Source organism: Pongo pygmaeus, chromosome 18, assembly GCF_028885625.2.
Source record: "Pongo pygmaeus isolate AG05252 chromosome 18, NHGRI_mPonPyg2-v2.0_pri, whole genome shotgun sequence".
Taxonomy (NCBI): domain Eukaryota; kingdom Metazoa; phylum Chordata; class Mammalia; order Primates; family Hominidae; genus Pongo; species Pongo pygmaeus.
The window spans coordinates 74,542,312-74,569,109 of record NC_072391.2 but is presented as its reverse complement, the minus strand read 5'-3'; the positions used below and the strand labels follow the sequence as shown (position 1 = coordinate 74,569,109).

Here is a 26,798-nt window from a genome sequence, read left to right as displayed (position 1 = left end):
GATTTTTTTTTTTTTTTGAGACAAATTCTCGCTCTGTCACCCAGGCTGGAGTGCAGTAGTGTGATCTCAGCTCACTGCAACCTCTGCGTCCCAGGTTCAAGCAATTCTCCTACCTCACCCTCTTGAGTAGCTGGGATTACAGGCACCTGCCACCATGTCCAGCTAATTTTTGTATTTTTAGTAAAGATGGGGTTTCACCACACTGGCCAGGCTGGTCTCAAACTCCTGACCTCGGGTGATCCGCCCACTTTGGTCTTAGGAAGATTTTTTTAAAGTCTTCTTGAATTTGGTGGCCTTTTTTGGTCTGGGAAGGAGAGGAGTGTATTTCTTGTCCACAGAAAACATACTTGGAAGGCTTTGGGAAGCCACATACATTTTCTGTAGTCTAGTGTTCTTACTATTTGGACAATGAAATCATTGATCATGTTTACTTCATAGAGTAAGAATGAATTTAGTTAATGATTCAAAAACCTCACTCTATAAAACTGAACACTACATGTCGGGCCATTTCTAGTCGCCTTTCTCCAATGCACAGGGTAGAATTCAGACATGTTCTCTTCTTTCCATTTAGAATATTATCCAGTGGTCATCATTCCAGCTGGCGCCCGAAGCATCGAAATCCAGGAGCTGCACGTTTCCTCCAGTTACCTCGCAGTTCGAAGCCTCAGTCAAAAGTATTACCTCACTGGGGGCTGGAGCATCGACTGGCCCGGGGAGTTCCCCTTCGCTGGGACCATGTTTGAATACCAGCGCTCCTTCAACCTCCCGGAACGTCTGTACGCGCCAGGGCCCACAAATGAGACGCTGGTCTTCGAAGTAAGCTCCTTCTGTGTATTCAGTTCTCAGTGCTTCTTGCTACATTTATATTGATGACTGCAATTTCAGCCAGCTTGAAGAACTCCAATCCTTCTAGTTCAAAGGTGTTTCTTGGCTGGGCACGGTGGCTCATGCCTGTAATCCCAGCACTTTGGGAGGTTGAGGTGGGCGGATCAGCTGAGGTCAGGAGTTCGAGACCAGCCTGGGCAACATAGCGAAAACCCGTCTCTATTAAAAATACAAAAATTAGCCAGGTGTGGTGGCACGCGCCTGTAATCCCAGCTATATTAGTGGGGGCTGAGGCAGGAGAATTGCTTGAACCTAGGAGGCAGAAATTGCAGTGAGCCAAGATGCGCCACTGCACTCCAGCCTGGGCAACAGAGCAAGACTGTTTCAAAACAACAACAACAACAAAAACAGGTGTTTCCTAATAGGCTAAATTTCAAAGTGTAAAGGGGAGAAGACAGGAACCCAAAGGGCCTCCAAGAGAATGGGTTGATTTTCATATTTAGAGGTCAACCTTTCACCAATATGCTTGGGTTTCAAGAATGCCAAAGAATGTAGCAAGAATACTTTTTATATTATTCTGGTTTGTCTATGTCTGCCATTTGGATGCTCCATTGTAGCTATTCGTAACATAGGTCAACTGGCCTAGGAGAAGGGATTAATAGTAGAGAAAATGCTTGCCTGGGTGTCAGCAGAGTTTTGTCATACTAAACTACCATGATTTTGTAGGTTGTAGCTTCCCTAGATAAGAAAAGGAAAAAAAAGGGTAATAAAAATGATAATTAAAAGAAGCAACATATCTGGAAATGACTCTGCAAGGCTGTTATCATAGAAACATTTTCTTTAGTCCTCATCATGTCTCTGAGTGCTTTTTCTCCGTTTGTAAAATGGGGCTGACTGTTGGCTCTTACAGGCAAGTGATTTGCTTCCGTTTGTACAGAAGTGATACTGAGCACTTGCATATCCAGCTACTCTTATGAGTCATTTTAAGTTTCAGTTTCTTACCTGTGAAACTAAGGTAGAAAATGGACTTCACTAACCAGAAAAATAAGGAATCAAGTGTGAAAAAAGATTAAAAGACTTGCCTATCTCATACAGCTAGGGAAAAAACAGAGCTGAACTGGAGTCAAAGTCTTTTCCACCCAGGAGTATGAGATCTATGTAACACTCAGATTACTGTTCTCTTCTCAAATAAACACAAGATCAATGTAACTGTTATTATTTTCATTATTATCATGACTGTAATCGAGTAGGTTCAGGCATTCTGTGATCAGTTTCATGCATTCATTTCTTAAATGCCCACAACCACCTTAGGAAGGTACGTATTGTTACTTAATCCCCATTGTACAGATGAGAAAACTGAGACTTAAAGAGACTGTGTTACATATAAGTGGTAGGACTGAGGTTTGAACATAAGTCTTCCTGGCTGACTTGCCCACACCATTATCTTAATATATCACCAATACTGGCAAGGCTCAGCTACTTGTCATTATACGGTTTTTCTCAATGTGAAATGGTTGCCTCTGTGGGAGGTACAAAGCCTACTAGAGGTTGGGAATAGATAGTTTGCTATTTGGAAACATCTCTCATCCAGATTTGAGTGCATAAAACATTGAGAACATATCCATGTATTTTGACCAACACTGACATAGATCTGTGGCAATTAGAGGGTTGATCTGAAAACTGACTATTAGGAAGATTGTGTTCATAAACTTGTCTGATGATTTTTACTTAAAATAATTTATTTTCCTCTATCTTATATATGTTAATTCACATAAGACTATTGGTACTTACTGTGTTCTTGGTGCTGAGGAAAGGAACATAGTGCTTGTTTTCTGGGCTGACAGCATGCTGTGTCCTCAATCATCTCAGGGTATTTTGGTCAGATTAATGATGAATAAGGCAATTTTTCAGAGGCAGCTACTTCTTCTGTCTAAACTGAAGCACTCAATTTGTCATCTTTCTCAGTTCCAGGCACAGTGGGACTGGATAATTCTTTGAACAAATACCATGTTACCATGATAATATTAATGACCTTCTGCAGCTCGCAGTGGTTCATGGGGAAAGCAATAGAAATGAATTTCTCTTACCCAGTGTGTGGGAGTTTGTATTCTGTGTGTTGAGTTATGGTGGGTGAAATTAGATGACATCTTGAAGTTTCTCTCATGGATTCTTAGATTTGCTAGAACTTCAGAAAGCAGAATAGTGAAAATGTCCACACATTAAGAAATCACCCGAGGCAGGTGGATCACTTGAGGCCAGGAGTTCGAGACCAGCCAGGCCAACATGGCGGAACCCCATCTCTACTAAAAATACAAACATTAGCTGTGTGTGGTGGCGCATGCCTGTAATCCCAGCTAGTTGGGAGGCTGAGGCAGGAGAATCACTTGAACCTGGGAGGCACAGTTTGCAGTTAGCCGAGATTGCATCACTGCACTCCAGCCTGGGCAACAGAGTGAGTGAGACTCCGTCTCAAACAAAAGAAATCACTGTATTCCTCTGTGTCACTTGCACTGAACTGCTCTTGTGTTTCACATTGACAGTAAACTGGGTATATAGTAGTGGATAAACAGAAAAGAAAATCCTCCTGCTATAATGAAACTTAGAGCATTGGAGGGTACAATACAGCATTACACAAATGAATATATAAATAAAGGCAGATGTATAGATTGTGGTAGGTTCTTTGAGAGAAAATAAAGTATGAGGAAAAAAAAACAGACTTTTTGAATTAGAGAGTCAGTGAGGAATTATCTGAGAATTACCATGTGAGGTGAAACTTGAAGGATGAGAAGACCCAACCAGGTAAAGAGTAGAGGAAATTCAGGCAGAGGAAGCAACAATTTAAAACCCCACGTGGGCTGGGTATGGTGGCTCACCCCTGTAATCCCAGCACTTTGGGATGCTGAGGTAGGCGGATTGCTTGAGGCCAGGAGTATGAGACCAGACTGGCCTACATGGTGAAACCCTGTTTCTACTAAAACAAAAATTAGCCAGGTGTGGTGGTGCACGCCTGTAGTCCCAGCTACTTGGGAGGATGAGGCAGGAGAATCATTTGAGCTTGGGAGGCAGAGGCTGCAATAAGCCGAGATCGCACCACTGCACTCCAGCCTGGGTGGCAGAGCGAGACTGTCTCCGAATAAATAAATAAAACCTGATGTGGAGAATCAACTTAATATTTTAGAAGAACTTAAAAATAGGAGAATCTAGCTATAGTGTAGTGAGAAAAGAAAGTATTGAGGTGTGAGTTGGGTATAGTCGGGGGGTGGCCCACAGATAATATAAACCATGGTAAGGAGTTTAGATTTCATCCCAATAACAACATCAGGATGTCAAGGAAGAGGGTGGTTTACACCATCCTGGCCAACATGGTGAAACCTTGTCTCTACTAAAAAATACAAAAATTAGCTGGGCATGGTGGCGCATGCCTATAATCCCAGCTACTCAAGAGGCTGAGGCAGAAGAACCGCTTGAACCCAGGAGGCAGAGGTTGCAGTGAGCCAAGATCGCACTACTGCACTCCAGCCTGACATCAGAGCGACACTCCGTCTCAAAAAAAAAAAAAAAAAAAAAAAAATTCGACCAGGCTGCTATGTAAATAAGTGATTGGAGAGGTAAGAAGTAAACTGGGGAAAAGGAAAATGGTTCTAGAATTCCAGGTGAGGAGTGATAGACGCTGAAACAGATGGTGACTGTGAAGGTGGCAGGAAGTTGATCTGTTTGCAGTGTATTATGGTAGAGAATTGGAAGCTAGAAAAGTTACTAGAGATGTATAAGAAATGAACTCTGAGGGAGGAAGATGTGAGAGAGTCTCAGGTTTCTTCCCTCAGCATTTGGAGGATGGTTTTACCACTATCACTGTCTTGAGGATGACTGGAAACCGGTGTAGGGATGGGGAAAAATTCCATTTTAGCCACCATATATTTGCAATGTATCTTAGATATTCAAGAGTAGCTGTCAAGTAGGCAGTTGAGTATGTGTTTAAAATGCATGAAAAAAGCCTTGGAATGAATATGCAAATCAGTTCCTAAAAATACCTAAAGTAGTATAGTAGTATATCATTTGTTGACTGAGCAGGGCACTTGGATCTAAGTTTTCTTTGATAAGCTGCCTCTTGGGAGTAGCCAAATAATTGCAATATCCAGAATGTGCCTTGTGAAGAGATGTTGAGCCTTGGTTGACACCACCGATAAAGAGGAGCATGCACCTGTCATGGAGAGGTGTGCTTGTACTGGAAACAGGATCTTCACAGATGTCATGGAATTTGTATGGAGATGCAAATCTGTCATCACGCTGGCATCTTGTTATGTATTTTTGCCCTGCACCTGCACACCCACAGACGTAAGAGTGGAATGCCCTCATTCATGGCAACAGGGATGGCATCCTAGCTGTTCTTCCTGCTGTTGCTCCAATTGTATATGTTTCTATCCAGGTTTTAAGGTATTTAAAATCTGTCTGAATCTTATACGCAAGAGCTATGCAAATTCAGTTTACAACAGGCTTTGCTACTTTATTCCGTTGATGACATTTGAGACCCCCTGTGGAGGCAATCAGAGAAACCCACTAAGTGCCAGTTTCATAGTTTTAAGACCGTGCAATCTATTATTCAGATTTCAGAAGCATAGCATTTTCCATAATGTCAAAGGACTATTGGTAGATGATAGAGAAATATTTTTTTTAGGCCATGGTGATAGAAAATGAAGGATTAGTCTCCAAGAGTAGTGATTAAGTAGCAGTAGCCTTAAATATTTACTAAGGACGAAGAGTAGCAGACAATTAAAAATAAAACACATAACCTTAAGTTCTAAGATGTTCTACACACAGAATGGCTGAGAGTACAGACTCTTAACTAGCTATATAACTTGGGCAAGTTTTTTAATCTCTGTGTCACTTAATGTCTGTACTTGTAAAATGGGCAAATGATACCAGCTAATTATTAGGGCCATTATAAGGATAACTGAAGATAAGTTCAGTGGCTACAAAATACTTAGCCCATAATGTTAATTACTATTGCCATTATTTTGCCTTCTGAGCATATCACATATATTTTATATATATATATATATGAAACCTGAGACCATATTTAGCAAACTGGTGATCACAAGTCAAGTTCAGCCCTAGGCCCGCACTATCTATCTATCAATCGTATGTATATATGTACATATATACATACACACACACACACACACACACACACACACACTTTTTTTTTTTTTTGAGACAGAGTTTTGCTCTTGTTGCCCAGGCTGGAGTGCAATGGCACAATCTTGGCTCACTGCAACCTCCGCTTACTGGGTCCAAGCAATTCTTCTGCCTCAGCCTCCCAAGTAGCTGGGATTACAGGCGTGCACCACCATGCCCAGCTAATTTTGTATGTATTTTTTAGCAGAGATGGGGTTTTGCCATGTTGGTCAGGCTGGTCTGGAACTCCTGACCTCAAGTAATCCACCTGCCTCGGCCTCCCAAAGTGCTGGGATTACTGGTGTGCACTGTGCCCAGCCATGTATAATATTAAAATGGACAAAATATATTAATGCTTTAATATCAGTTGACTTATACATATGAATTTTTAAAACTCTTAAGAAAACCTCTAGTCCCAGGAGATACTTGAGTTTGCAACCTCGATCGTGAGTTAACTCCCATCATCTTCCTCACTGTAGATACCTAGTCCCATCAGTCCATCTGTTTGGTGGACATCCCTCAAAGATCTCATACCACCTATTCGAGAGAAGCTGTCATTAAGAAATGTTCTTCCAACCCTCTCAGCATTTTTATTGGAGAGGAAGATACTAGCATTTCCCAATCAAAATAGACTATGGCCAGGATAGTTTGGAGCTCAACAGTGAATCCAGCCTCTGATATTATACTTTAATTAAACCTAAGGCATAGGAGTTGAACTCTCTTATTAAAGATTTCTGGATTGTTTTAAGTCATTTTTTAGATATGTTGTGTTACCTATTTCTTTTCTACTAAGCATCTGAGCAGCAGACTTCTTTTTCTTTTGAGGGGCTTTTTCAGCTTGAAGGTATCAGTTTTAGAGAGCAGGACTTCATTAATTTTTGCCAAGAGGCCTTCGATCCACCTCACAGGAAATGTACAGAAACCAAGTTCTGTGGCTGAAAGTGAACCTGAGTAGGGAAACAGGGGTACATGCATCTGACAGCCTCAGCTGTGTGCAATCAGAACAAAGTGCAAATCACTCTTGATGAGAAATATGATTTTTACCGCTTCATGACAAGCAACCATTTTTTTCTGTTGTTTGTCTCTCCAGTTTTGTTCATAAACACAGAACCATTCCAGCAGGCTTCCACAATTCTGTTTGTAATTTAAGCTTTTTTTTTTTTAACCTTGAGTCATTTATTTATTTATTTATTTATTTATTTATTTATTTATTTTATTTTTATTATACTTTAAGTTCTAGGGTACATGTGCACAATGTACAGGTTTGTTACATAGATATACATATGCCATGTTGGTGTGCTGTACCCATTAACTCGTCATTTACATTAGGTATATCTCCTAATGCTATCCTTCCCCCCTCCCCTCACCGCACAACAGGCCCAGTGTGTGCTGTTCCCCTTCCTGTGTCCAAGTGTTCTCATTGTTCAATTCCCGCCTATGAGTGTGAACATGCAGTGTTTGGTTTTTTGTCCTTGTGATAGTTTGCTGAGAATGATGGTTTCCAGCTTCATCCATGTCCCTACAAAGGATATGAACTCATCATTTTTTATGGCTGCATAGTATTCCATGGTGTATATGTGCCACGTTTTCTTAATGCAGTCTATCATTGTTGGACATTGGGGTTGGTTCCAAGTCTTTGCTATTGTGAATAGTGCCGCAATAGACATACGTGTGCATGTGTCTTTATAGCAGCATGATTTATAATCCTTTGGGTATATACCCAGTAATGGGATTGCTGGGTCAAGTGGTATTTCTAGTTCAAGATCCCTGAGGAATCACCACACTGTCTTCCACAATGGTTGAACTAGTTTACAGTCCCACCAACAGTGTAAAAGTGTTCCTATTTCTCCTCATCCTCTCCAGCACCTGTTGTTTCCTGACTTTTTAATGATTGCCATTCTAACTGGTGTGAGATGGTATCTCATTGTGGTTTTGATTTGCATTTCTCTGATGGCCAGTGATGATGAGCATTTTTTCATATTTGGCTGCATATTTGTGCTTTATTTAATCTATGCACAGCTCTATATGTCATTCATCAACATGATTTAGCCCTGACAAAAACTAAACTTTAAGATTTTTCACCAGGTGTAAGATTTTTCCTGATAGTTAGAAGTTATTTTTGAGACGGCCGGGTGTGGTGGCTCACGCCTGCAATCCCAGCACTTTGGGAGGCCAAGGCTGGTAGATCACCTGAGGTCAGGAGTTCGAGACCAGCCCGGCCAACATGGTGAAACCCTGTCTCTATTAAAAATACAAAAATTAGCTGGGCATGGTGGCGGGCACCTATAATCCTAGGTACTGGAAAGGCTGAGGCAGGGAGAATTGCTTGAACCCAGGAGGCAGAAGTTGCAGTGAGCCAAGACTGTGCCATTGCACTCTAGCCTGGGCGACGTGAACAAAACTCTGTCTCAAAAAAAAAAACACAAAAAAGAAAAGTTTTTTTTAAGGAATGGAAGGTTGACCTCCATTGGTGATAGAGTTCTCTCATATTGATCCGGTTCATCAATCTATCTCTTTGTAAATAATAGAGACAGCACCTTGAATGACAACAACAACAAAAATAAGATGTAAGGACAAATGTTGAGTAGATCTAAATAAAACCATAAAAACGAAGTCTTCCCCAGGTTCAATTGGATATGTATAATATATTTTAAAAATAATTATTTACTACTACAGAAAATAATAAGAACTACAGCAATATCTCCAGTAATACAAAATTGTAGTTTCACCACTGTGGAATAAGGTCATATTTGCCTGGCTATTGTTTTCCAAAATCTTTCTTTATGCACTCATTCTACCAATAGATTCAAGAAAAACTTAATGTCCAAGGAATTTGACCTATCTGAAAACAATCTAAATGGAAACTTGTATGATTAATTGGACGTGCCTTGCTTGTATTTTTAAAGGAGTTATGGTTTCATTCAAAAGTTGCAAATATATTCGAAGCAAAAAAAAAAAAAAACAACCTCCTGTAATCTAGTATTTTGTCTATGATATCTTTTCAAATAATTTGGGTTAATGCCTTTGGTATTTAAATTACACTTTATTGTTCTCTAGAGAACATCGTCAAATTGCTGGTCAGTTTTTAGCACATGCTCGTATCTCTCTAAAATGGATGGAACACATATATTCTAAAAACATAAAATTATAATAAGCAATAAATTATATTTTCCCAAAAGTGGACTGTATATTGACATACAAGTGATCCATGGCTGTATTCTTTAAAGGAAGTTAAATAAAGTTCATAGGGCTTTCCATACAACAGCTATGAATTGAGCCAAAATGAATACTTTTGGAGCCAAACATATATTTACTCCAACAAAAATGTTTAATCTATTTTATAATCTTGTGAAACACTAAAGTCACTGTGGGAACCTACTAAAATGAAAAATGCTGTTCCATCCACAGAAAGAATGAATCTGTTTATGAAAGCACCGTCTCTTTTGGCCACCTAAAATTATTGTATATTCACTAAGTCCTTATGATGATGTAAAATTCCGCAGAAGTGTATGTTTCCCAAAACATGAGGATGGCAATGTGAGATTAATGTTCCTCTTTTTTTCCATTTCATATGTATGACATCATATTCTCCCCATATCTTAGCTAAATTTCATTTTCATCTGCCTTCATATGTATCGATGTAGGTAATTACCATCAAAACAATTTTCTTCTGTTCACTTCCTCTCATAGTCTGGTTTAAAAAACATTCAGTGTCCAGCCCTCTGTTAGATATTGGAGATGCACAATCAGGCTAGGTGCAAAAATTCCAGCACTTTGGAAGGCTGAGGCAGGTGGATTGCTTGAGCACGGGAGTTTGAGACCAGCCTAGGAAACATGACAAAACCCCTGTCTCCATGAGAATACAAAAATTAGCTGGGAGTTGTGGTGCCTGCTGCTAGTCCCAGCTATTCCAGAGGCTGAGGAGGGAGGATCCCTTGAACCCTGGAGGCTGAGACTGCAATAAGCTGTGATTGTGCCACTGTACTCCAGCCTGGGCAACAGAGACCCTGTCTCCAAAGAAAAAGAAAAAAAGGTTAAGACATAAATCTTGTCACCAAAACTTTACAGCCTTGTCTTTAAATAATGTAAAAAACAAGCGTTGGTATGTGGATTCCATTCTTTTGGGAAGCAACATGGGTTAGACAAGGAGCACTGCATAAATAGCTGGGATATAGGTTGCTCTGCTACAAACTGTGTGACTTTTGAAAAATCACTGAAATGATCAGCGTCCCAGTTTCCTTATTTCAGAAATGATTTCCCCAGGCTGAACTAACGTCTTCCACATTAGTGTCCTACAGCACTGTCCTGAAGTACTTTTACAGCACCCCCAAACCCTGTGTTATCAGCCAATGACTTAGTTATACTTGTAACTTCCACAGTTGGCAAAGTATCTGGAACATTGTGGGATGTTTAAGAAAATGTATTGAGTGAACAACATCCAATGATAAAATTCATTCATTGCAATCTTCTTTCAAATTGAAAAATTTTACATGGAAGCAAAACATAAAATGAGAGCTTCTTTCACTGAAGCCAGGAGTGAAGGGACCAGAACCCAGCCTGTCCTTACCCCATTTCAGCACTGAAATCCTCTGAAGATCCCAAGGCTTCTGTAATACACATTTTAAAAACCACTGTATTTGATCATCTCTTGAGACTGGTCTTGACAACCATATGGTTTAAAGTTAAGTACAGCAAATAGCATTTAAAGTAATGAAATCTGATCTCCTGAAATGCATTTGAGGAATTAATGTGCTTCCTAAAACACTTGCTTTCCTGAAGTGAGTAACTTACACCTAGGAAGTCACTGACCAGTTAGTTCACAGCGGACTTACCTCAATCTAGATGAATAGCAATTTACCCTTTCAGGGTGTTGAGTTTGCCAATCATTCCACTTATTTCTTGGTATTTTCTAGTACAAGGCACGATAATGCAATCCTGGAAATAATTGACTGCTGTCAGTTAACCCCAGGAAGTAAGTGCATGGTTTGATGCCAAATAAAAGTGTCTTCTGCTTCTGGTTATTTTTATATGTCAAAACTTTACAGAATGTCTTCATGGAAAGCTCAGAATTTAAGCTAAATAGAAAACAGACTGTCACTTTTATCACTAAGTCACATGCCAGTCCAATTTTAAAATGCAGTCTGTATTACAGACATCCATTCTCCTTGGGTCCTTGGTTCTAGATGGTTTCAACATGTGCAACAGGTGGATGTCAATTTATACAGTGCTGGCCCCATTGATTTCCTTGGTGTCAAAGGGATATACCTCAGGGTAATCAAGGATTTGTATGATTGTCTTAGGTCTTAAATTTCTTAGGCATTATTCAAATCAATCAAGTTTTTGATCTTGAAATATGTACACATATATGCATATAAGTGACTTGGAGAAAAGGAGATAATTTTCTTGACCATGTGTTATATTTCTGTATTTCCCAGAAAAAAAGAAAACTAGCCAGGTACATGCACACATTAGCATAAAAATAAATATTGATTTAGCGATCACATAGTTTCTGAGATCACTATGGATATAGTTAATATAAAACTAAATAATTTCCATGTATTTCAACTTATTTTCTGCAACATAAGTCTGGCATAAAGACTAAGGAATCTCTCACTGAACTAGTGTACTTGTTAGTCATCCAGAAGATTTAAAAGTTAGCTTTTATTTTAATTGAGTTTAGGATATTATGTATCAGTGACCGCATTATGCTTATTTTATTGGGTTTGGGAATACTGAGAAAAACTAAATCTATTTTAATTCTCCACCCCTGAATATCTAAATTAAGTGTGTGTGTAAGAAATTAAATTTTCAAGTGATGGAATTGTGAAAACTGAAGATCAGAGTGAAACTTTACACAAGGCTTTGTTGACAGACAGTTTGTCTGAAGTAGACACATATATATGCTGGGCTTTTGGAGTATGCCTGAAAACAATGTTTTTCCATCTTGAGATTTAGGTGTAGGTAATTTAAGGTCACTGACTTTGTCCTTTGTTTAAGCAATATGGAAAAGGCCTGTTTCATATACAGTTTTAGGAGACCTTGGCAATAAGGATTAAAATGTACACAAGTTTTTTTTTTTTTCATGATTAGCTAAGGTGTCCACTTAGAGATGACACATTCTCTAGAAGTGACTAGAGATGAGGTATCTTACTAGCTCATACTCCTCCTTTCTCTCCTCTTCCTTTTCCCCCATTTCAATCTTTCTCTGTCTCTTTGTCTGTATCTCTCGCACACACATACACACACACAACAATGAATGAGTCACATTCTCTATCAAGCTGTCATGCAGTTGGAGTGGAGGTGAGGAAATTCATCATGAGTGTTTCATTATAAAGTAACTTCATCCCTGTCTGATAAACAAAGTGATTCAGTATGACATGATAATACAGGTTGATATTGTATGGCTGAAATATGACCACCTGTGTTTTTACAGCATTCCTTTTTTAAAAAGTTTTAAAAAACAGAAAAGCTCTCGTTTACGTTAGGAATTTTTTTTCTCTATGTTTAGCAGAAGAAGAGGGTGTTTAACTCTTTGAAAGCCCATTCCTGGTGTAATAAGGGAGAATCCTGAAGCTGAAAACTACAGCAGCCTTTCTCATGACAGTAAGTGAGAAATAGGTTAACCACAGGCTAGTTTCAAGGCAGGAAGAGACATCTAAAGAAAATTACTATAATAAACAACTTCCTGCACTCTTTGGCCAAAGGAGATGACAGGGTGGTGGGGACCAGGTGGACAGGCACATTGATCAATGAGATGACAGTGTGAGCACCATTGACGAAGTATTACCTTGTCATCCAGCTCCTTTGTGACCCTGCCTGCTGAATTCTCCCCAAGGTAAAGGGGCTGAAATGAGTAAGGAAGTGCCTCAAGATACAATCAGTGTAAGGGAAGGGAGATTAGCCAAGTAGCATGGACTGAGTGAAGACACAAGAAACAAAAGAAGCAGAGAAGTAATGGAGAATTAATTCAGAACAGATGATAGAAAAGTCAGGCTCGAGAGGACGATTCAGAGGTACTTTTGCGATGGCACGTCATTTGTCTAGAGATTGCCATTTGCTATTTGAAGTGGGGGCCTCCAGTTAATTCATGGCAAATACTTTTGTGACGGGTTAGAGAACACTATTTATTTCTCCTTACTACGCTCTGAGGAATGTTGATGAGTTGAATTAGAACTGTAGTCAGGGTTCAATGTGTCAGCCCACACCTTTGAAGCTGCCTAACAGATGCGTTTCCAAATCCCCGATCAGGGTCTTTGTATTACTGTCTCTTGTCAAATTCAATCACTCACACATAATAGCAATGATGATACCTGGTCATGTTCTTCCAGCTTTGAAGCGAATAAGAAGTCAGAGAAAACTGGCTGAATTCTAACATCACAAAAGTTTCCAAATATCACAGCTTACAAAAACATGAATCCACACCACAAAACCATTCCTTCCTTGAGACACAGGAGTGTAAGGTGCAATTTGGGCTTTATCAAGAAAAGGCCAACCAATAAAGTCTATTATATTTCAGTTGTTAAAACAATGGTTATAAATAAATCCAGGGGAAAATGGATTGAGGAGATCAAGTATTCTTTAATTAGATGCCAGTAAGTTCAAGAAATAAAATTCTTAGGTTCAAACCCAGTGTCACAAAGTAAATGTCACAGCACCCTAGGGAGGCCCAGTGTTGTCTTTCCAACAGTTAACACAGTTTTTAAAATTTTGAATTAGAATCCTGGGCTTGGTGTTTCAAAGCTTGAGAGGCAATGTTGTGAGAGTGAAGATGTGAGGTTTTAGGGTTAAACAAGACCAGAGACTTGAGTCCCATTGCTGTGACTTATTAGCTATGTGACCTTGAGTATTGGTTTATTAGTCTACACTATTGGAACTAATAGTGCCTTCTTCTTAATGTCATTATCAATTTTAAATGAGATAATGCATGTACAATGCTTTGCCTGGCACATAATAAGCACTCAATAGGCATTGTTAGTTTTAAAGCAATCAAATACATTATTGAGGACAGGAATTGAGCTTCCTAACATGCATTAAATAAAAAGCTAGTCTTTAAAATTTATCCATAACCTGTATGGTAAAATGAGGACAACTTCTTGAAGAAGAAGAAAAAAAGAAGCCTTAAATAATGAAACAAATACAAAGCTGACTGAAGGAATTTTAAAAAGTTTTAACATTAAAAATTAAAAGTGGGGGCTAAAGAGAATCATTTACCCATGATGATTCAAGGTATCCTTTGTTTTAATTTTATGTGCCCTAAACAGAAACTGCATCCCCTTCCTTCAGAGAGTGGTTGGTAGATTCCAGCCCCTGTCTGTGGTTTTCCAACTTAAGAAGCTGTAAATTTTATAACTCTGCACCCTGCGGTTAGAGCTGCTGAGTGTTGTGTCTGAAGTCAGGTGGTTTGTGTGTTAAAGGTAGACATTAAACAGCTCTATGGAGGACCTGGAAGCATTTAAGGAGGTTGCTTGCCAGCTGTAAATTAGAGACTCCATGCCAGTTGGCTGGAAAATTCTCTGGACTAAGTCCAGTTAAGTAGACTGAATCACTGGCGGTCTTTCCAAATTTGTGCATTTAACAGCTTGGCTATACACTCCAACATGCGGCACGGGGTTGTAAGCAATGGCATTATTGTGATGTGGTGCCATTACGGAAGGGATGCGGTGCTCCTGTGCCCTAAGGGTGTTTGTGTTCTCCAGGAATGCTGAGAAAAGCAATGGACTACTCTTGATATGGTCACCGAAAATGTTTTAAAATGTGAACAATGGGAATGATCATTTTCAAGTTACATATTGCCCAAGATGTGTTCCCTGGCATTCATAGAGGAAGTTAGCATCTTAGGTGGTTCTATGTACACCTCTCCAAGGTTGTCCTGCTTCCCCACATCAGTGGGAGAGGCTCTCTGTGGTTTGGTTGATGGTGATGGACACACTAAAGCACGTGCTGAGATATAATCAAGGCCACCAAATTGGGGGCTATATTCTCCAACCAGGAAATGAGAGAGAAGTCATTGTTAGATTGCAGGGTCATTTAGAATTTGAAAAATTTTAAATTGTGTCTTAAAACTGATCCAGGTGAGAAAACCTGGATTTAGCTGGGCAGGGCTAGCTTCATGGGCATGGGACCTGCCCAGCTGCAGAGGACCCTGTGCTTGGAAGGACCCTGTGGCTTAATGCTTCACTGTCACTGTCTTGAAATTCTTAATTTTTTCAAACAATGACTGTTGAATTTTCATTTTGCACTGGGCTTTATAAATTAGCAGTTTTTGAGGGTGGATTTGATTTAAGAAAATTCTGATTTTTTTTAAGAACAGGGTGAAAGAGAAACTTTCCCACAGAGATTCTATGAGCCAAGTGGACAATAATCTCCAAAGGTTTAAGTATTTGCAGGCATCAAACAGTAAGCGATAAGAGGATTTCTGGGATACTCTCGGTCACTGTTCTTCTCAACACAGGATAAAGATGGGGGCAAGGAGCATCTCACTTATTGAGAAGCAAATAATATAGTACAATTGGCACATACTTATCTTTTATATATTTGGTCTTGGTACTTATTTGTTTAAGTTTTTACTTCCTTTACTAGGCCTTTATGAGCTGATGTTAAGTAAATTCTTACATCAGCTTTCTGCTGGTTTATACAAATATTGTCTTTCAGTCTACATGATAACACATTGAACTCTGCATGTGAATTTATAGCTACACAGACATTAAAGGCAAGCCTTGAGTCATTTGATTTTTGTAAAGTTAAGAGGCCTTCATTTATGTATTCATTGAATGCATTAATATGTTAAGGAAATAAACTATAAACAATATGCTCTATATGCTACCGGCCATAAAACTGTAATAGTAACACACATACACAGGCATACAACTAGCTACTGTGTATTTTATGAGTTAATTTAAAGCTGCACATTCCTAAGAACATGTATAGTAAATTGTGTAAGTTATTTCTCTTTTGGCCAGATACATGAGTTTCTTATTACCATGATATTATGAAATGGATTTGTTCCCTTACTGCTGTTTAATATTCTGATCATTGCTGGTCTTACCTTTAGTTCAAGGATTTTACTTTGCTGAGGATCCTCATTTTCAAGTTTAGGAAAAGGGATGTGGGAAACAGTGTAAAAGTTTGTCTTTTTCAGAGGGGGAATAGAAATCTTCAAAGAAAACAGAAGGGTTTGATTGTTTTTGTTTTTGAGACGGTGTCTCAGTCTATGGCCCAGGCTGGAGTGCAGTGGTGCGACTATAGCTCACTGCAGCTTCCAACTCCTGAGCTCAAGCAGTCCCCTGCCTCAGCCTCCCAAGTAGCTGGGACTATAGGCACACACTACACCACCTAGCTAGTTTTTTAAAATTTTATTTTAGAAATGGGGACTTGCTGTGTTGCCCAGGCTGATCTTGAACTCCTGAGCTCAAAAGATCCTCCTGCCTCAGCTTCCCAAAGTGCCTGGCCAGAAACTCAAATTGTGTTGCTTTGTGGCTTCTTTGCTGTAATCATAACCAAGATTTGTTATTAATAAGTGATAGCTACAAAGCTTCTTTAGATGATAATGTGATTTCCTCCCCCACCTCAGATTTACTAAAACATTTGAATTCCTTTTATAGGATCTGTAGCACTTGATTTTTTGAGATGGAGTGTCACTCTGTTGCCCAGGCTGGAGGGCAGTTGCGCGATCTCGGCTCACTGCAAGCTCTGCCTCCTGAGTTCACGCCGTTCTCCTGCCTCAGCCTCCTGAGTAGGTGGGACTACAGGTGCCCACCACCAGGCCTGGCCTATTTTTTTATATTTTTAGTAGAGACGGGGTTTCACCGTGTTAGGATGGTCTCCATCTCCTAACCTCGTGATCCACCCACCTCAGCCTCCCAAAGTACTGGGATTACAGGCGTGATCCACCACGCCCGGCCCTAGCACTTGATTTTTAACCCAAGTAACTGTGACTGTGTTTTTTTAATATGTGAATCTGTCTCATCTTCTCCACTGAGGGATATCACTTCTCCTCCTCCCGAAAGTCATTTTTTTAATTGTCTTGACCGTAGAGGTCACAAGAGACATGATGGTGGCTTAGATCAGGGCAGGAGCAACAACGTATGAGGTGGTAAGATATGAGAGAGGGTAAATGTTAAAGTAACACTATTTGTGATATATTAAATATGAGTGTCAGAAAAAGAGAAGTCTAAAATGGCTCCAAGTTTTTATTTTGGCCTAAACAACTGGAAGGGTATTCCCTATGAGCAGCCTATCAGGGAGAGGCAGAAAAAAGTTAGACATTGATACACTTTTAAGCATTCAAGTAGAGATGTTGAGTAGACAATCTAGTATGGAAGATGAGCGTCAGAGGCTGGGTTTCATCCGTAGCTGTGAATCCAATATGGTAGCCATTAGTCACACATGGTTATTTAAATTTAAATTAAAAGGCTTTTTACTTCGACCACACGAGTGCATTTCAAGCGCTTAGTAGCCATATGTGGGGCAACTATGGTGGTCACATCCTGGTGGAGATGAGGGGAGATGGAATCAGTATGTAGTAAAGAACTTGGACTTGGAGCCATCCCTTAAAAGGGCATCCTACCAACTAGCTATGAAAAAAAAAAAAAGCATTTGCTGAGAAATCTGTTACCCAAGAAATATTTTCAGGCTGCAAGCAAATGTCTAGTTGTGCACATTTCCATCCTTCAAAAATTCCATTACACATTTTCCTTGTTTGTACCTTAAAAACAGAAATACAAGGGCAACCATCTGAAAGTGGAGGGTAAAAGCCAAGTCCTGACTTTTTAGAAAGAGTTAGCAGCTCAGATGGTCAAGATCGGTTGGGGCTGAGCCCTCTGTGCTGGAGCTCAAAAAGTAAGGGCACCTTCCCAGATCCAGGCTCCAGGAACTCAGGGAGAGGACTGGCCCTGGGATACTCACTCAGGGCATCCTGAGTGACAGCAGGGGAGGAGGAGGAGGAGGATACGGATACAGACGCAGAGAAACATTTGACAATGGGAGATTGTGTGAGTTCCCTTCTTGTTGGTTGCATTGATAATTTTTTATGGTTGGCTTGAGTGAAAGTCTGGGGAAGCTTGACGTGTAGTTGTTTTTGCTTAATACTGGTGACACTTTTATCATCACAGTCTTTTTCTTAAACACGTTTTTTTCTTAAACACATCCTGCTGTTCATAGCAACATTTAAAAATGTTTTGCAATGAAACCATAGGCCATGTATGGCTTAGCCTCTAGAATCTGTCTAAAAGGTGAAAGGGGAATATATTTCAAATGTCTGTTGAAAATTTGTCAAACTACTTTTTTAATCAGCAGAATGTAAGTCCTAGAAGCTCAAAAGGCAAGAACTAATGTTCTATTTTCTTTGCGTTTTTAATGGGGATCTGTTCCCCTATGGCAGAAAATATTAGGATCTAGTTTGAATGGGAGGAATGGGGTAGTACTAGAAAGCGGAGATGAGTAAGTTAATTTCTTTCTGCATAGCACTTACACTTAAGCTTGCCTTTACCATGTGCATATGTGTGTGATGAGACCCTTTGTACTGCAATACCATTCTGCCTTGTGGGCCTTAGCGCACCATAACTCTTATGCATTGCACTCACATTGTATTGCCACACAAGTAAATACGGTACAGTGTGTAATTTTCTCTGGTACAAGGTCTCTGCAATTTTGTTGCATAAGAAAAAAAGCAAAATAAGTGCTACATTTGAAATACTGCTTTAACTGAATATGAAATTGAACTATTAACCAGCATCAGGATCATCTTCTGAATGTAAAACTGCTCTCACAATTCTAGTTTGACCATGAATAAAACTGTAAAGTTTCTGTGTTTACTTAATATCAGATGAAAATATTAAACACTGCAGGAAAGCATACTATTTATTCAAAAACACTATGAAAATAAGGAAAGCATAGTATTTATTAAACATGTGTGAAATGTTGTGTTAAGTTGAACACAGGACTCCAAGAACAGCTGTATGACTTAGCTGAGAAAGTTAAAAAAAAAAAAAAAAAAAGCAAAGACTAGAAAGATCTTCAAAACTAAAAGATTCCTAAGACTGATTTTGAGATTTTTTTTATTGGCAACTGATAATAATTGGGCATTTGTTCATGTAATGGTACTACCTATTGTGTTTTGTATTGATTTTGTTTTGGATGGGGGAACACAGATCCATCTATTAACATTTGATTGTTTCTGGGAGGCATCAAGATTTGTTTTGTTGCACTACAAACTGATGTGTACACCATGGAATCTTAAGATCTTAAGAGTCAGTCATAATACTCCTGGAGACGTTTAAGCCAGTAGCAAAAGAGAAGTCATTTTGTACCATCCTAAAGAGTGATCTGGTGAAATGAAGGGCCTTGAACAGCTGCCACCCACCAAACTCTAATGGAGGTGGGATCCCACCAGACGGAGATAGAGCCAGCGGTTCCTATTTTTAACTGGCAATCAGCTTTGCCTCTTGGGCATGAATGCCCAGTTCTAGTGGTAAAGAATTTTCCACAAGATTCATGGAGTGGGAAAGAACCAGCTATTTATATTCATGCTTTGAGCTTGGAAAAGAAAAAAGAAGAAAGAGGAGTAGTTAAGAGGGCATTAAGAAGGCAGACAGATATGTTTCCTACATCAAAAACAAGGTGATACATTGCATTGTGTAGGCACATTTTGGTTGGTGGCTTTATTTAAGCTCAGTCCCTAGTCATTTGTGTGATCTTGCACAAGTTCTCTTTCTCTCCAGTTTTTTTTTTTTTTTCAGTGAAAATATAGGCAGCTACATTGTAGAGTTGTTAGAAGAATGTTTTATGATGCATTAAGAATGGCTGCAGAGTGCTTGGCACTTGGGAAGTGCCCAATATGTGATTGCTCTTATTTTAGTAGTCAGACTTTATGGGATCAGATTTATCCTAAGTTGTTGCCTTTTTGGAGGTTAAGTCTATTCTAATGCATATATTCCAATTGCTGATTCTGAACATGTTTCTTGTCTTCTTACCTGCTCATCCTAGCCCACAGTTAACAAATTCTCTTTGGGAAAATTTTCTATGGAAATTATATTAGAAACACATTTGGATTCTGAAGCTGATGATAGCAACTCTAAGTGGGGTATTCTGTGGGTTTTGGAGTGTTTCCCTTGTTTCGGCTTCCACTAGCACCCAGGAGAGAGCTTGCAAATTGTGACCTAAGATAGATCATAAAAATATATATACGTAGATTCAGTGTTAACTATTTTCTGTAGGGTACGACTATGTGTGTTCACCATGCTAGGTTTTTAAGTTAGGGTTTAGACCCAACAATATAACCTTTCTTCATTATGATACATATACGTGTGTGAGTGTGTGTGAGTGTGTGTATGTATGTGTTTGTGTATACATTATGGGCTTATGGCAAATGTCAATCATGTTTTGCTCTTTAGCATCTACCTAAATCACAGTTTTGATAACATGAGGGTACACATTTTAAAGTGTCCTGGGAAAACTTTAAGTCAACATAAAACGTACTTGGGAACAATGAAGTATACCAATGTTAAGGTCAAAATGTCATGTAAATATCTTTAAAATGTTCAGTAAGATTTCTGGAATTCCAGGGTCTGACCTGTATCTTGATCTCTGATTTTTATCTTACACTGTCCAGATTCTGATGCAAGGCAAAAATCCAGGGATAGCTTGGAAGTATGCACTTCCCAAGGTCGTGAATGGAACTCCACCAACCACAAAAAGACCTGCTTATGCCTGGAGTATCGTGCAGTCAGAGTGCTCCGTCTCCTGCGGTGGAGGTAGATGATTTTCTCATTCTGTCTTCCAAGTCTGTCTCTCTTAAAACAGGTTTTTTCACTCCAGGCATCTTTAACACAATATGGTTTAAATAAGCCACCCAAGAACTGTCTTTTATAAGAACCATCACCGTAAAAGCAAATATTATGGCATTAGTTAAGGGTTTTCCTATGTGGTAAGGAATCAAGTCTCACAAAGCTCAAATCAACCACAACCAAGGCTCAAAAGTTACACATATAAAACTTATGGGAAAAACATATAAAATATATTCAATTATTTACAAATAGAAGCATATTTATATTACATATATGTTTTTTAATTTTCAGCTTATAGTTTAGTTTCTGCCAATCTTGACTTTTCTGTCATTATAAACCTTCCATTTGGAAGTTATAAAAGCTAGGGTCAAGGGAAGTGAGGACACATACGTGGCAAAACTTAAGATGTCTATCTGAAACATGGATATCCCCCCTCAGGGGTAAGGTCAGCAAAGGCTCTCTCACTAGAGGAATGGATTAAATCTGAGACAACCCTTGCAAGGAAGGAACAACAGCAACCGTCTACTCGGTGAGTAGAAGGAAGGCATTTTATTTAGATGTGAACAATGTCACATATTTGGGGGTTAAACAATTGTCACACTTGCCCATTTCGGAGGAAGAACAAGTACCCAAAAATAAGTTCCTGAAACCAAAGCATGAATGTTGGTCTCTCATTTCCTATTATTCAGAGCACCTGGTGACAGTGAGACTTCCTACTGGTTCCATCCCACTAAGCATAATAAGGCTTAGAATTGGAGACAGAGCAAAGATACAGAAAATGAAGAAATTCTTATATCTGAAAGGCCTATCTGTAGGTCCATGCTAATTAACAAAATACAAAAAAATACTTTTTTAGCATACATATATAAAATAACTAAAAGGTAATACATTTTCCAGTAATACACATTTTAAAGGCAATGAGCTATTAAGAAGAAAGGTAATCCCCATAATTTGTAAATAGGCAATAGCCAATGTTAATATTTTGATCTATATCATTTTTTTTCCTACACACATGTAAGCAAACATGTGTTTGACAGACTCACATACCATGAGTATCATTTTGTATCCCTCTGTACTGAAATCATGTTATAGATATCTCTTCACACTGTTTCATTTAGTCACAGATTATGAGGTTTTTCTCATATCCAATGTTTCTTGAGGACATTTCCAATAGCTTTCTGGTATTCCAGGGAGAGCATAGTGACTTGGGAAGGAGAGAAGTTTGATTTGCTTTCCATTTACAGAAACTAAATCCAGCCAAGAGGAGGATGCAGAGGAAGCCAGTTGTTAAATTCTTGTCTTGCCCTGCCTTAGCAACCCCTTCACATGACTCACAGACCCTGGTGTGTCCTGTGTCCAAGAGAAAAAGAATTCAGATGAATAAGTCCTATTAAAGTCAATGGTTAACTTCAAGGAATGTTGATTTTTTGTTTTTGTTCTTCTTTCTTTTTTTGAGATAAGGTCTCACTCTGTCACTCAGGCTAGAATGCAGTGGCACAATTATGGCTCACTGCTGCCTCGACCTCTGGGGCTCAAGCGATCCTCCTACCTCACCCTCCCAAGTAGCTTGGACTGTAGGTGCCTGCCACTATGCCTGGCCCGTTTTTTTCTTTTTTGTAGAGATAGGGTTTCGCCATGTTGCCCAGGCTGGTCTCAAACTCCTGGCCTCAAGCAATCTGCCTTCTTTGACCTCCCAAAGTGCTGGGATTATCAGTGTGAGCCACCGTGCCCGGCGTTGATGTGGTTTTCATGAGTGCCTCCTCAAAGCAAACCTGCTTCAGCCCCAGGAGCTGGACTAACTGCTAATCATTATAGCAGGAGTGACTTATTCTTTCTCAGATTATATTTGAAGACAAAGTTCCAATGTAAATAAAAAACACAATTCAAAGGGGAGGCAGCATCTCTATTTGGGGAACTAAAAAATACAATTATTCACACATTTTTTAAAAAATGTATGCCCCTGATAAGAAGTCCTGAAATTAATGTCAAAAGCAAGGCAGTGGGATGCCACTAAGGAAGCAAAATCAGAGGCCGGGTGCGGTGGCTCACAACTATAATCCCAGCACTTTGGGAGGCTGAGGCCGGTGAATCACTGAGGTCAGGAGTTCAAGACCAGCCTGACTAACATGGCCGTCTCTACTAAAAATACAAAAATTAGCTGGGTGTGGTGTCACACACCTGTAATCCCAGCTATCTGGGAGGCTGAGGCAGGAGAATCGCTTGAACCCGGGAGGCAGAGTTTGCAGTGAGCCAAGATCACGCCACTGCACTCCAGCCTGGGCGACAGAACGAGACTCCATCTCAAAAAAAAAAAGAAAAAAAAAAGCAAACGCAGAGCCCTGGCTGATAGGTTTTAAAACATATTTAGTGGGTTCTACTCTTTGCTTTTATGTGTCCCATGCTCTTAGGAAGTATGAGATATTTCATGTTAAGGCAAAATCTTAGGGTTTCCACATGTAACACACTAATGGTTTTTCTTTGAAGAACATTCATCTGATAATAAAGTTTGCCTGGGATGTTTCCCTTTATAGTCATTCTGTTTTCAAAAGGTTGTATTTATCACTTCATGGATCTAGTATCCACATCAGTCTTGAAAACCAATAATCTACATGTTATAATTATTAAAATATAAAATATATTATTTTGGGGGGGAATGGAATTCAAATTAGTTGCAGATTTCATCAAAAGGAGGTGCTTCCATAAAATATTTGGATTCCATATCTGAAATAAAATATCACAATGCTGGTAAATCAGAAGCTAAACTTAGAAAACCAAATTGAAATAATAATCTGTAATTTTCACTTTGTCACTTCTGATGTTTTACCAGGTTACATAAATGTAAAGGCCATTTGCTTGCGAGGTCAAAATACTCAAGTCAATTCCTCATTCTGCAGTGCAAGAACCAAGCCAGTAACTGAACCCAAAATCTGCAACGCTTTCTCCTGCCCGGCTTAGTAAGTCATTTGGAAATGTCTTTTTGTTTACTTTTGTACTTGTATGCCTTCATTGTTGTTATGAGATGATGAAAGCCCACTGTCAATACTGCTAATGGAAAGGTAGACGCAATACTTTAAAAAGTAATAGAAGATGATGAGCTAGGCGTGGTGGCACGTGTGTGGTCCCAGCTACCTGGGAGGCTGAAGAGGGAAGATCAGTTGAACCCAGGAGTTCCAGGCTCCAGTGAGCCATGATTGTGCCACTTACATATTAGCCTGGGTGAAAGAGTGAGATCTTGTCTCTAAAAACAATGTTTTTTTCAAAAGATGGTTGAAGTTTAAATTTGAGTTGAAAAATACAAATTTACTTTTGGTACTCACTTGACTTTGGCTTGCTAGTCAGGAATAAATTTACTGGCTATTTAAAAGCAAGCTTTCTTGGGCTATGAAGGCATCTTTTTTTTTGGAGGGGAGGAGCAGCAAGGAGTCTCACTCTGTTGCCCAGGCTGGAGTACAGTGGCCTCATGATAGCTCACTGCCACCTCTGCCTACTGGATTCAAGCAATTATTGTGCCTCAACCACCTTAGTAGCTGGGATTACAGGTGCACGTCACCACACCTGGCTAATTTTTGTATTTTTAGTAGAGACAGGGTTTTGCCATGTTGGCCAGGCTGGTCTCGAACTACTGGCCTCAAGTGATCTGCCTGTTTTCAGCATCCCAAAGTTCTGGCATTACAGGCGTGAGGTGCTTTTTTCTTTTAACCTTTGCATAGGGATTCCTCTTCTCTGAATGGAATCAGACAGATATTTAAATAACACAGAATCCTAAATTAGTTCAATTTGTGTGTGGTTGTGTGCCTAACTTTTATGTAAATGGTCCAAGAATTTAAAAATCATAATATTATGCAGGCCATGAAACCCCAAATGCAAAATTACACAGTAGCAAGACACAAATATAAAGAATGGGGTATAGGGCAAGTGGTAACTCCACCGCTGATGATGGCAGCCTTGGAGGGGCTCAGTGAGTTTGTTCTTGGATTGACTTTAGCCACACTATTGTTTGAAGACTAATTTTAAGTAATCTTCCCAGTTAAAGGGAGTCTCTTTTATGTGATTTATCTTCTGCCAAATATATTTATATAAAATGGGCGGAGTTTCTTCTAAAGCAATGTTGCATTCACCAATGTTTTACATCATCTTAATAAGTAGTGTTTGGTTTGTGGTGATGCAATCATATTACACAATCTTTATATATAAAGGTGTGTGTGTGTTTATTTTATATATATATATATATATATATCCATACACACACACTTTTTTTTTCTTGTAAATAATAGTGCATTTGTCATAATCTGAGGATGAGGCAGGAGAATCACTTCAGCCCGGGAGGCGGAGGTTGCAGTGAGCTGAGATCGCGCCATTGTACTCCAGCCTGGGCAACAAGAGCAGGACTCCATCTCAAAAACAAAAAACCATTCAAATATATACCAAGTCTCAGACAGGTGTTAAAAGAAAAAACTGGTCTGGCAAATTTTAAAGAAAATGAAGGTAGGTATTTAACCCATCAGTAAATTCAGGTGTAATCAGAAAAGTAAAAAGAGGATAAAGATATCCTCTGTGAGACCTTCTCTAAACGTACCCCTCTCTCCTGCACAAACCTCCCTCTCTTTCTCTCTCATTGATGACTCTTCCATGAGCCTCCTCATTGTATTTTATGTTGACTTCCATTGCAGCACTTATCAGAAAGTACTGTCTTTATTTGTTCACATATCCACCTCTTTACTGTGTTATAGGCTCCTTAATGGAAAGAAGGCTGCCGCCTTAATTTTTCTAATCCTAATGCTTAGGAGAGTCCCTGACACATAGTTAAAATCCCAACAAATTTGGCTCAATGAACTGTGCAGATTTTAAAGTGACATGGATTTCTTCTCATGCAGAGGCAGGAGTATATCTGTAGAACTGTGGGATGATTAAAAGTGATTCTTTATATCTCAGTCACATTAGTATAAGCCTCTGGATCCATCAAAGAACAAGTAGAATAACTTATCTTATTGGTTCTGACATTGATCCATGGCTTCCATAGGTGGTTTACCTTTCACAATAACTGCTTTGGAAGTTATGGTACAAAGTTTGGCTTCATTGGAAATATTTGTTTTGCACTGAAAGCTGGATGCCAGGTGAATGGAGTACGTGCAGCAAGTCCTGTGCCGGAGGCCAGCAGAGCCGAAAGATCCAGTGTGTGCAAAAGAAGCCCTTCCAAAAGGAGGAAGCAGTGTTGCATTCTCTCTGTCCAGTGAGCACACCCACTCAGGTCCAAGCCTGCAACAGCCACGCCTGCCCTCCAGAATGGAGCCTTGGACCCTGGTCTCAGGTAACAGGAGAAAACTCGGGAGTTACTATTCTCGGTCCCCACGAAGGCAAAAGTACAGGTGTCTTTGCTCTCCAAGGGGCTCTTGGCAGTTTACATCTTCATGGAAATCACACTGAGTTCATGTACCCGGGAATCTGCATTTTAACTAACGTTCCTTAGGGAATCTTAGGAAATCTGAAGTTTTGGCACCCCTCTCCCAGAGCTTAGAATCCTCCTGAGAGGACCAGAAATTGGAGTGTGGGGGCCATTTAGGCCAGACTCGTGAGCACAGCTAGAAAGGATTCCAGTGTAAGAAGACTGGCATAGAGACCTGGCTACTGAATTCTCCAAAGCAAATGGGAAATGCAAATACAAAGAATGAAGCATAGAAGAGATATTTAACTCTTGCTTCAATGGGAAAGAGGTAAAGTTAGAAGAATACAGAGGAAAGTAGGGCATAAAATTTGCTATGGTCACAAATTCCCAGTGAAAGCCATAAAATTTTAAAGTTAGAAGGGACAGAGAGCTACCTGTCATTCACAGCTCAGAATTCCCTCTAAAGCACAGGTTCTCAACCGTGGGTAAGTTTGCCTACCAGGGGACATTTTGATGTCACAACTTGGGGAGATGAGTGCTCCTGGCATCTAGTGGGTAGAGGTGAATGTCCTACACAGCCCAGGCCAGCTCCTCACCACAAAGAATTATCTGATCCAAAATGTTAATGGTGC

The 26,798-nt window shown here is 39.5% G+C and overlaps 1 protein-coding gene across 4 annotated transcripts in view; it reads left to right on the top strand.

The window, feature by feature from the left end:
* ADAMTS18 (ADAM metallopeptidase with thrombospondin type 1 motif 18) overlaps positions 1-26,798 on the top strand; it is a 152,965-nt gene that overhangs the window by 114,146 nt on the left and 12,021 nt on the right. For all 4 annotated transcript variants that reach the window (XM_063654104.1, XM_054453617.2, XM_054453618.2 and 1 more), the window contains 4 exons: positions 572-816; positions 20,609-20,750; positions 23,611-23,737; positions 25,887-26,091. In XM_063654104.1, coding sequence (XP_063510174.1) covers positions 572-816; positions 20,609-20,750; positions 23,611-23,737; positions 25,887-26,091 — 719 coding nt within the window. The remainder of the gene's footprint in view (positions 1-571; positions 817-20,608; positions 20,751-23,610; positions 23,738-25,886; positions 26,092-26,798) is intronic.